Here is a 12,153-nt window from a genome sequence, read left to right as displayed (position 1 = left end):
ATGGAGTTACTACAAGCATTAGGAAAATAACAAAAAAAAACTCTGAGGCATTTGACAAAATCCAAGGCTATCTCGGGATTTTTCCTTGATTAGTTAAGGCCAGAACAGATTGTATACCTTAATATGCCAGTTCCACATCCTAAATCCATGACAATTGCATCTTCAAACAATGATGGATTCCTCACAATAGCATGTTCATAAGCATCGGTCCGAATCTGTCAAGATAAAAATAACCAATACATTAATCATAAATCTAGACCTTTATGTCATCATCTTCAGTTAACATGGACATACCTTGTCACTAAGCATTTCCCTGTGGATGCCAAATGTACTGTAAGAACCGAAATAAGTCTGATTAATGCTGTATCTCTCTTTTGCAGCAACTTGTGCAAAAGAGACTTTCCGGTTCTCCTTCTGCATTTTCTTTGTGACCATAACATCATCTACTTTCAGGGAGGAAAGATGCGTTGCCTCAAAATTTACATGATTATCCAAAGATGTAGATGAACCATTGCTTGTCTTTGTAATAATATCAATTCTACGCAAGTTATCAATGGCTAAACCTTTCATTTCATCCTTAACACATCCAACAATATCATTTATACTATTTTCAGGACTTGCCATTGACATAAAACTTTCGACTTCCTTGCTGTCCAGCATAGCCACAATCTCTTTATTTGAGTACAATTTCTCCTCGGTCTCATCCTCCATCTCTACCTCAAAACCGTAAAGCAATGGATCATTCTCCAGAAAAGGAGTTAAATATTTATCATCTTGCCAAGGGTACTTCACCAAAGAGCATTTCTCATTCGTGTGATGAGAAGCTTCACACTCTAATATACCTCCGCAAGTCCATGAAGCATCCAATGCAACCTAAAACCAGTGAACGTTATCGTAAGCCATGCAAATGAGTACTTCCAAACATAATAATCTATTTTATGTATCAATAAATTTGACACTAAAAGACCCTCAAATCTATTTTATTATTATCCCAAATCAATCACAAGAAGAACGACAGATCTGTCATTCAGAAACCTGGTGTCCTCGTTCACTGCAAAGAATTTTTGAACTAGCGTTTAAAAGGGAATAAAGAAGCATTATATTAAATATACATATAATCTCTGCTAAAGACCTATAGCCCTTACCACATTCTCATAACTTCCTATTCCATGAGATCAAAATTTGAAAGCAAGGCCAACTAGTGTAAGGGGAAAAAATTCCCCAATCAAAATTCTCCTCAGAATCGAAAGAGAAATATTGTGAGATCTTTCCACAAGGCATTGACATTAATCACAAAATTCTGGTGTTTGTTTAATGAAGAATTAAACAGGATTTGATCTATAAATATGGAGGATGAACTTCTTTACAGAAATAATTAACATTTCTCGGGGTATGTCACTAGACAAAGACAGAAAATACTAATGTTTGCTTGTTTCACATCCTAACTTACGGATACAACTTGATTAACAAAGAGCAAATAGTCTCTCTCTCAAAATTTATAAAATTTAGTTCTTTTTTGCAGAGATTTTTGCTTTCTGTTCAAGCATTATAGTCAACTTTAAAAACAACAGAGAAATCTTCAAGAGAGATGGAAGAGAAGAACAAAAATACGCATACCTGAGATCGAATATAGTTGATAAGGCGCATGCAATCGTAGAAATCCAACCCAAGCCGTTCTCTGAGGCGAGCGAGATCAAACCCATGGTCAACAGAGCAATGGTGGAGAACAGAAGAAGGGGAAGCGAAACGAGACGTGCAGAAAAGGCAAAGAACTTCTTCATCCTCCTCCTCCTCCTCCTCCTCCTCCTCCTCCTCCTCTTCTTCTTCTTCTTCTTCGTCCCCTTCTTCATCTTCGGTAATTTCTGATTCTTCTAATTCTGATTCTCCATCGCTCAGTAACGCGGGTGGAGGGGGAGGTAGCTCTGATGCAGACGCCATCGCCAAAACCCTAGAAAATGGAAGATGGAGAGAGAAGCTCAAATGCAAAGAAGCCAGAGAGAGAGCGAGAGAGAGCGAGATGGGGGCGGGTTTGGTTTTATATAATTCCACAAATACCCCTGACCACCACTCCAAATTTAGCGCACTACCCCTAAAGAGCTAACACAGAGAATTTCGAGAGGCAATCTATATAGCATTAGTTACATTCTAAGTTCTAACTGACCAACCGCTAAAATCTCTTATAGCCTTATTGGCCGCCCCCCTCTTCCAGGCTCGGGTCGGACCCCCCTTGGTCACCACACAAAGAGCTTTACCCTCTGCCATCATATCAACTCGCGTCTCGGCCACCTCAGGGTATTAGTGTATGAGAAAATGGGTTCTCTTCTCCTCTGAATGTCCTGCCCTGCCTCCATGGAAAATGGAGTCCCACCAATGGCAATAGGTTCATACACTAGCCAGAAAAACACAACGATTCAGTAGCTTCTCGCAACCCACATCTATGGTAACTTCGTCAGCATCAGAAAAGCATGAGAAACTATGTTGTGTTGTGATGGATTTGTGTGGCTAGAAGGGTATATGATTTAGCTATCCTCACAATTGAGCTCTAGGAGCACCTAGTCATCACACAAGTTGCCTTTGTTTTCCACTAGTCTTACAACACAAATAAGATGTTCATTGTTGTAATAACATCTAGAGTTTTGTTTTGTATTGTGGTGTTTCAATATATCCTCTCTTTTGTGAGAGAGAAGTAGATTTTATTTTCATCCTCGTAGGTTAAACATGACCTAACGGACCAAACTTGGTAGTTGATTATGCAATATCTATAGAATTGAGTAGTAAATCTTAATACCCAACCAATCGAGCTTATTTTGCACTTGTTCCTCAGTTACCGCGATTATGTTATGCATCGGGTTTGCATGCGGTATATGGTGAGATGGGATGTATCATATAGGTATTAAGTGTTGCAATGAAGAGGAGGCAATCATACCGTGTTTTATTACTATTAGATAATTCTATGCACAAATACCAACAATACCAACAAGCCCAACATCCAGTGTCTCCCATACACCCTTCTCAAACCTAGACAAAACAACACTTAAATGAACCAAAAAACAAATATGAGTCAATAACATGACAGTCGTGCAATGCAACCAAAGTTGGTTTCCCTCCGCCTCCCATTGTCAAGATAGTTGTTACAACTTTAGTCAACATTGATGCTAACATGATAATGCCCTATTTTGAGGTTTGGGTCAACCTACACTATTTGAACTTCAAATTTTCCAAGAAAGTTAGATAAGTTCTATCTTCTCTCTAGGATTAATCACATGTGAGTTATGAACATTGTCGAAAAAATCATGACATATGTGAGGGTTATCTTCATAGCATACTTTAATAATAACATGATTTAGAGCAAAAATAGTGCAAAAACGGTGAGTACACGAGCACTAGAATTATATTTATAAAATGCCCATAAAGATGATTAAACAAGAATAATTGGTGGGTGTCAACATTGAAAAATCATCTTTGACATTCTATCCAAGGGAATACCGTTGAGACTTGAAACTAAGACAACGCCCAAGTTGGTGTCAAAATAGATTAATTAAACCAATTGATTAGAGTGCCCACAGGTATGGTAATAATCTAGTAGAGAAAACTATGGCAAAAAGGATACCTAAATGGTTGAATGTCCACAAACTAATAGTTAAGGGGGTTGGAAAAAGGTAGAAATGTGTAAGAAAGGAAACACCCCATTCTAACTACCGACTCATGGGGGAATCCATCAAACTCTTAAGAGATAAGTTGCAAACCTCAATGAAACAACCTATCCTCCCACTAAAGCTATGAAAAACAAGGTTTTTGTGTGCAGGATGACGGTTGACAAGTAAGGCCATAAGCAATGTAGAATATATCAAGTACAAAAAGTCCTTATAAAGGTTCTTGGAGGGATCCAAAGGAAACATGAAATTTTCAGTTTCAAATGACATCTCGAATGGAAAACCAATCAAAGAACTAAACATCAACTGCCCTTATAGCCTAGAATAAATCAATTGAGTTCTATACAAACTGGTGGGTATTCATCACAAGTGGCAACATGTAATGAATTGCAAAGGAGCACCTCACCCATGTCATGGAGATAAAGGGATCCAAAAACATAATGATCAAACCATGTCCCAAATCTACTCCATCTACAGATGCCCTTTCTAGCAATCTCATGGTGAACTACATAGAGGCAAAACTACTACCTACTCTAAGGAGTTACCACATCAACAATACTCTCCCTGCCCAAGGATAAGCCTTAATATAAGTGTTTTAACATTGGTAAGTTAACCTTGTTTTTTGCATTGCAAGCTAGGAACAACACCCAGGTCACATTTCAAAAATCCTCACATTAATCAAGAACTGTTGATATTGTGCCACACAATGACACTTGTATATTCAACACGAAACTTGCGCATTCACATAAAATCAAGCACATGTTTGAGAGGAGAAGATAGCCCATGTGCTAATATAAGAGCAATGTGTTCAAAATAAGACCCACATGGTCACAAGGCATAACGTGTTCACAAGACACTACTTGTATTTATAAGAGCAACAAGATCTCATGTTGAACTAAAGATGAGTGCACTCCATACATTGTAATAGGGGGTACTGCAATACTTTAATTATTCCACGTACATGTGTAGCTAACGACATCTATCATAAATTACATAAAAGTCACTATAGATATGTATAGTCTTTATGGCATTTAAATATGTTTTTCATATATGTACATATGTATTTTGAATGTCTATGTTCTAGATCCTTACTTGTACTTGGCCTTCAAATATCCTATTTTTAAAATATCTTGTAACATTTGTAACCTAGCATCACATACATACTTTCCATCTCTCTCTCACCCACTCGATCATTTTGGTTTTATTGGTCATACTAAATTCTAAGGGATTGTAATAAAATATGTTCGTCTACTATATGCACGCATGTCAAAGTTGGATACACATACACATGCTCCCTACTTAAACAACGGAGCAACCTTTAGAAAATTACATGAGCCACATATGACTACACCTTTCTCTTGACAATCAATCTAATATTGTATTCACATTTTAAAAACCATATACACTTTAGTCTAACAGTATGTAATATAGACTTTCTTTATCTGCTCCTACATGATTATCAAATACGTTCACATGAACGCAAAAGGAGATTATTAAATTATTCATGCAAACTCCCAATCCAAAATAGACTTGAGTCATATACAATATGTCTCAATAGACAATAAAGTAGACTCAAAATCCTAAAACATAAAAACCAACTTTCTTGTTCGCACTATTAACATTCGCAAAATAGACATGTTTATGTAAGAAATATGTTATGTAACACTCTTCATAGGAAATTAAATTGGTTCTTTTAATAAATGATTTTATTCTCTTGGTTTTCCCAAGTAGGAGTCGACAACGACTCAATTCAAGCCTAAACCGAGCCGTTAAACCGTTTTTAAACAATTTGGCGGTTCAGCTTAGGCTTAGCTCACGCTTGAGCTTCATAAACCAGTTTAAGCTTGGTTTGGCAAGTCTCAAGCCGAACTGGACCGGATTGGGTCAAACCAATTTAGACTTAAACCAATTCCTAAACCTTTGGCCAAATTGGTTAAGCTTTGACCGATTTAAGAACAAAACCAAACCATTGCCGATTCCTATTCCCAAGGGTATATATTGACATGTAACAAAATAGTAAGTGCATGTCCATGAGAAGCAAGTATGATTTGCATGCCAATGAGTATCACACATAATAATTTGCTTCTACTTCATCTCACATAGGCTTTTTTATTATTATGAAAGAAACCCTTGGACCTATTACCGCATCAAGATGGACCGCCTCATAAAATTGGATCAATAACTTGTATGCCTTATCATCCAAGTTCAATATATTTGCTAGCAATTATCAAAACAATACTTCCAATAACATCATATTGATGTGGAGAATTGTTAATATGAAATCATCATTATGAACATTGTGGGTGATTCATAACGAAAACTCGTCACTTTGAAATGAGTGCATCCAGAACACTGTTCATAACCTAAGAGTACATCGATTATTCACATTGTCCAATAACCCAATGAATGATTGCATTGTCGAATTGCTGATTAACTGCAAGGAATTGCTTATTTGTTACAGTGTCGAGCATGTAGGGTTACATTACTGCTTTGTACAATAAGTCCCAACCAATTTGAGCCAAAAGGTGGTAATTAAAAATTCTCTCACAATGATTACATGCGCCATCTTCATCATTTAATTGAGCCTTCACCAACAATGTGTGCAACACCTTTGTATTTTACCCATGCTTTTCTAATATATATCGAATGGGATAGTAAAAGCAAATGGCACTAGATCAAAAAGCACCGCCATCCCAATACAATGATTTCTCTGTTTGAGAAGGAGAACAAAACCTCCAAAAGCAATAATCCTCATGGTATAATATACTCAATTACTTGTGATCATTCAAGCTCTTTCCAAACTCCTTCAAAGCCTAGCATTCGCATCGAACGTTTTAGCTCAGTTACACACTCTTGTAGTCCAGCATCAGCATAAATATTCGACATAAAAACATATGCTGCAGGGTGCTCCGGTTGCAGAGACACCGCATGATCGAACACCTTTTCTCCAAGGTCGACATTGCCATGTATTCTGCATACATTCAACAAACACAACCAGAAGGTCAAATCAGCCCTCATCGGCATCATCTCCAACATCTTCTTTAGCACCTTGAAATTACCAGCACGACCTAATAAGTCAACCATTGTGCTAAAATGCTTCAGATTTAGCGTTATAGAGCCAGTACTATCATGCCTCGTAACAAAATTGAAGAAATGGAGACCTTCCATAACCAAGCCAGCATGACTACAGGCTACAAGCACCGCAGTAAAGGTAATCTCATTGGGTTGTACTCCTGAAAATTGTGACATCATATACATATTCAAGCTAGCTACACAATTTCCTTCACCTGTGTGGCTAGAAATGAAAGCAGACCAAGACACTGTATCATGCGTAGAAAGAAGATGAAATGTAGCTTCCGCATCAACCATACTACCACAGCTTCCATAGCCATGAATTAGAGTTGAGGTCACAGAGGGATCATAATCATACCCCATTGTTATGATATGAAAATGGACATGTTTGCAAAATTCTAAGCTTCCGGTTTCACTACATGCTTGCAGAATGCATTTGAAGGTGACATCATCAGGTCCTACTTGTTCTTTTTGCATGCATTGGTATAGATGCAAAGCTTTCTCCCCTAACCTAAGGTCAACATATGTTGAAAACATTGCATTCCATGAGACAATGTTGCGTTCAGATAACCCATTGAACACTTGCTCGGCAAGGGAAACATCCCCACATTTGCCATATGTATTCACGAGCGTAGTGCAAACGTAGACATTAGATCCATATCCCTTCTGACAAGCATCGGCATGTAATGCCCTCGTGATATCTAGAGACATGAGTTTAATTGGTCGGCCATCCATGATCAAAGCCTCCTCTTCTTCAGCAAGAATGCCACATGCTTGAAGAGAAACCACAAATACTCGGTCATCTAGGAGAGCACTACCACACCTGACTTGCATCTCTCTGTATAGTTGTAAAGCCTTTTCTCCATGTCCATTATCAACATACAGCGTAAGCATGGTCGTCCACGATATGATATCATGTCTTGACATATCTCTAAACACGCTTTCCGCGTCGGAAATGTTGCCGAATTTGTTGTACATATTCATAAGAGCAGTGCCGACAAAGGCATCGGAAGCAAATCCTCTCTTCAGTGCAAGTTTATGCAATTTTTTACCCTCTTCATAGTGAGGAATACTACCACAGGCTTTGAAAAGAGAAGCAAAGGTTGAATGATTGGGTTCTATACCTTCAGCCTTCATCTCTCGATATAGAGACAAAGCTTCATGGACTCGGCCAGAATTTGCACAAGAAGAGATAATAGATGTCCAACAAAATACACTTCTTCTGGGTAATCTTTGTGAGACACGGTAAGCTTCATCGAGAGAGCCACATGTTGAAAATGCCTCTACAACGTAGTCTCCAAGCAAACCATTGCATACAGGATGTGATCTATGCTTAACAAGATGTGAATAAACATGTCTTGCATATGATAGAGACTTCTCGCTGATACATCCTTTCAGAAGGTTTATGTAAACAGCTGTGGATGGGGCAGAACGCATGTGAGACAGGACATGGATGGCCTGTTCGAGTTTACCCGATTCTTCGTCTTTACACCGAGAATCAAGAAGATCTACTGAAAGAAAAGAATAAGGAGGATAAGTGGATGGTACCTGTTGATCGTCTTGGTCGATATTCTGCAGGAAGAGGATTCTCTCGTTCGAGAAATGATGAAGGCGGAGGAGAATGTGGGAATCGAAGGTATGGGGCAGGAATGGAGGCCTTGCGACAGAGATGGAAGACATTCATTCATTGTGGCTGTTGCAGAGAGGGAAGCTTCGCCATTGAAGCTGGAGAATCGGAGGTTCCAAACTTTTTCCAAAGCTACACTCGTGTTTTGATCAATTACAAAAATGCCCTTCTTCTATAGTATGTATGTATATATGTATGTGTGTGTATGTGTGTGTGTATGTATGTATGTATGTATGTATGTATGTATGTATGTGTGTATGTATGTATGTATGTATGTATGTATGTATGTATGTGTGTGTGTGTGTATGTATGTATGTATGTATGTATGTATGTATGTATGTATGTATGTATGTATGTATGTATGTATGTATGTATGTATGTATGTATTTATGTATGTGTGTGTGTGTGTGTGTGTGTGTGTGTGTGTATGTATGATGGATAATGTGTGTGAGACCATAATACACTAACTATATGTATATGAGACCAAGAACCCACATCCACCACGAAGACATTAGAATGACTTGAGGATAGATGTGTTGGCCTAGTCCATAAGGTCGTTTGGGTCCATTCGGAAAGAGACCAGCACAACCAAGACTTTGACCTAGGTTCACGAGTGCATTGATGAATAAAATGTGGTGTGCCACCAAGACATTGCGTTGTCATGATGTGGCATGCCGAGTGTAGGAAAAAACCGATGAAAGGGGGTCAAAATGTGTATGTGCAATGTGCGTGCACACAAGGGCAATTATTTGTGCACATGCACAAATTAAATGGAAAATGAGGAGTGTAAGTGGTGCAAAAGAAAAGGGAAGATGAAGGGTGCAAAGGAGGCACATAAAATCGTGTAAAAGAGAGAGGAGAGAATCGAGACGAAAAGTAGGAGCATTTGTAGATATAGAATTATATATTAAGTAATAGGGACTTTTGCATTAGAATCAAACACATAATTATTTCTTTAGCCAATATCATTTGTGTTTTCTTTCTTTATTCTCGTCGGTCGTCTTGTGACGCGGGAGCGTTTCGAGTGTGCCCATGCACCTCTCCTCCTCATAAAGGTGTACAAGCATTCATGTGTGTGTTTTGTGTCTTCCTTGTACGTTCGGCCATCTTGTGACGATCAAGCGTTTCGAGCGTGCCCATGCACCTCTCCTCCTCATGAAGGCATACAAACTGTCGTGTGTGTGTTTTGTGTCTTCCTTGTACGTTAGACCGTCTTGTGACAAGGGAGCGTTTCGGGCGTGCCCATCACCTCTCCTCCTCATAAAGACATAAGAGCATTCATATGTGTGTTTTGTGTCTTCCTTATACGTTCAGCCGTCTTGTGACGAGGGAGCATTTCGGGCGTGCCCATCACCTCTCCTCCTCATAAAGACATAAGAGCATTCATATGTGTGTTTTGTGTCTTCCTTATACGTTCAGCCATCTTGTGACGAGGGAGCATTTCGGGCGTGCTCATGCACCTCTCCTCCTCATAAAGGTGTGTGAGCATTCGTGTGTGTGTTTTGTGTCTTCCTTGTATGTTCGGTCATCTTGTGACGAGGGAGCGTTTTGGGCATTGCCCATGCACCTCTCCTCCTCATAAGGCGCACGGACATTCGTGTGTGTGCTTTGTGTCTTCTTTGTACATTCGGTCGTCTTGTGATGAGGGAGGGTTTTGGGCGTGCTCATGCACCTCTCCTCCTCATAAAGGCATCCAAACTTTCGTGCTTGCATTCTCATTCCATTCATTGTGTGTTTGCCTTGTGCGTTCGTTTTTTCTTGTGTACCCGTCCGTTCACTCGTGCGGTGAGGTCGAAAGCCTCACGAGTCGTGGTCAACGAAAGCCATCGGCCCACAAAAGGGCCAATGAGCCCTTGCTCGGCAAGTAGTCTTAATCGATAAGCATGACTTGGGTCTTCTCCATCCCTTCTTGCTCCCTAGTCCGAGACCCCCGTGGTTCCGCTCGAGTAATACACACGCGCGAAACTTTCCCAACGAATTATTTATTAGCTCAACCATAGTCATGGATCATGGTAGAAAGGCTAATGGTGCTTAGAAGACAATACCTCCTTGTGTGCAAATGAAAAACAAGGGATAGTAGTTAACTGAAGAAGTATGCCATCATCTAAGATCTTCTAGTTTTGACTTGGATGCCAATAATATTTCGACATTGATATGGTGACATTTTCTAATGTTCACATGGCAACATCTTGTTGCTTATATTTTTGGATGTCGGATTCATGAGGTACTTACAACATTGTCATGATGACATCTTATTTCTTGTGGTATTTGTAAGGCTAAGTTGATCACAAGTCACATGCAAAGTTGACATGGTGTCATCTCATTACTCAGGGGTGGCATGTTAGATCGCATGTTTGGATGTTGCAGAGTGGAACTTGAATTCATGCACTACCAATAATAACTTTATCTTCTTGAGTATTTCATATGACCTTGTTTTTCATGCATACCACCATAATAACCCCAACTTTTTTTTGTTTTCACTACAATATTCCAAAGTTTTTAAGTATTTATTCGAACATAAGTTTTTAGAATGATTACCAAATACACACGCATCATAGCCGAATGTGTACTACAGAGAAGTAGACTGGGGTCCTAGGAGTATTCTGATGAATGTTGAAGTAGGTTGGCACTAGACTCCATATTCTTCATGCATCAACCATTTCTTACCATTGCATTCTATCAAGCCTTTGTTGATGGAAGAAATATGTGTTTATTAGTAGCCTCACATCCTCAAATATTGAGAATATTGTCACTTTTATTGTTTTACTCCACTCTTTTGGGTTTATACAAGCTTTTCAAATTGCATACACTTAGATGTAATTGTCATGAAAGTTCATGTGAGGATCTATTGTGATCTTTATCATTAGATTTGAAGTTTGAGCTTATGACTCAATGTCTTCTAAAATTAACTCATTGTCGAACACATGGAAATAAATATACATATATCGATAGAAATTTGTAATTAAAAATATCTTATTATCCTTGTGAATTTGTGTAGGTATGTACATTAGATGTCATGGAATGCTAATGTTCTTATTGGTGTAACGATCAAGTTAAACATGCACATGAAACCCCCCTCATTTGCAAGTCTCTCGAAAACAACACCTTATAAATGCATTTCAAAAGCTTGAAGATTAAGAGGGCCACTCTACATCGAGGAACATATGTGAGCTATAAGATATAACAACCCAATAAAGTTGTTATAAAGAGCGATATCACGTTTGACCCTTGGCGCAAGTTGATGTAATGGTAATGCAAGTAGTTACATTTGCTCAATAATGTAAGCACACACGGAATATGAAATTGGACCTAAAGGATGCACAATTTGACCTTACAAATCATGTATTACAATGAAACGTGTCATGTATAACCACTTGATAGACGTATATGCCAAATGGTGTGCACACTTAAGTCTTCGGACATATAACTGGGTGAAACCTTCAAATGCTTTTGGCCAATGCAAGATGAAGGATCCTCCACAAAGCAGCGCCAGGCTTCATGAAGCACAATATACAAATGATTGGAAAAGGCATGGCATTGCAAGCCGATTTTAAGTGCAAACATTCATGGTAGATGAGTAGTATGGCCTATCCAAGTTAAGAGATTCATGGAAAATGTGGGTGAGCACACAATAGTATGATAGACAATAAAGCAGTGAAATAGATAGTGAGCTATATGAGCATGGCATGCCACGATTGCTTCAGGCACAAAGCTACCCAACCACATGTACTTTCCGAAAATGCAGAGATGTCAACCAATTATAGTAACACGAGGCGCTACGACATGCAAGTGTGAAACCTT

General features: G+C 38.8%; 2 protein-coding genes across 2 annotated transcripts; both read right to left on the bottom strand.

Moving 5' to 3' along the window:
• Positions 1-56: 56 nt before the first annotated feature.
• LOC147847382 (putative protein arginine N-methyltransferase 3) lies at positions 57-1,939 on the bottom strand. The gene is made up of 3 exons (XM_087339266.1): positions 1,618-1,939; positions 295-873; positions 57-215 (listed from the first exon to the last, which is right to left on the bottom strand). Exons 1-3 carry the CDS (start codon positions 1,936-1,938, stop codon positions 90-92), a joined length of 1,026 nt encoding a protein of 341 aa, XP_087195392.1. The 5' UTR covers position 1,939; the 3' UTR covers positions 57-89.
• A 4,137-nt stretch (positions 1,940-6,076) lies between these two features.
• Positions 6,077-8,267, bottom strand: LOC147847381 (pentatricopeptide repeat-containing protein At2g13600-like). Its single transcript, XM_087339265.1, has one exon. The coding sequence runs from the start codon at positions 8,160-8,162 to the stop codon at positions 6,435-6,437; it is 1,728 nt and encodes a 575-aa protein (XP_087195391.1). The 5' UTR covers positions 8,163-8,267; the 3' UTR covers positions 6,077-6,434.
• Positions 8,268-12,153: the final 3,886 nt, after the last annotated feature.

This window comes from Azolla caroliniana, unplaced genomic scaffold (genome assembly GCF_043228905.1).
Source record: "Azolla caroliniana isolate FFs.n. ecotype wild unplaced genomic scaffold, voAzoCaro1.0.p SCAF_1092, whole genome shotgun sequence".
NCBI classification, from domain to species: Eukaryota; Viridiplantae; Streptophyta; class Polypodiopsida; order Salviniales; family Salviniaceae; genus Azolla; species Azolla caroliniana.
Note: the sequence above shows the minus strand (reverse complement) of the source record. Positions and strands in the feature narration are given on the sequence as shown.

Excerpts from the sequence above, each read along its gene's own strand:
- LOC147847382 (XM_087339266.1), bottom strand. The coding sequence starts at position 1,938 with ATGGCGTCTGCATCAGAGCTACCTCCCCCTCCACCCGCGTTACTGAGC. Across the intron at positions 874-1,617 it reads TCAACTATATTCGATCTCAG|GTTGCATTGGATGCTTCATG; the intron begins GTATGCGTATTT and ends CACTGGTTTTAG. Across the intron at positions 216-294 it reads GGGAAATGCTTAGTGACAAG|ATTCGGACCGATGCTTATGA; the intron begins GTATGTCCATGT and ends TTATCTTGACAG.
- LOC147847381 (XM_087339265.1), bottom strand. The coding sequence starts at position 8,162 with ATGCGTTCTGCCCCATCCACAGCTGTTTACATAAACCTTCTGAAAGGA.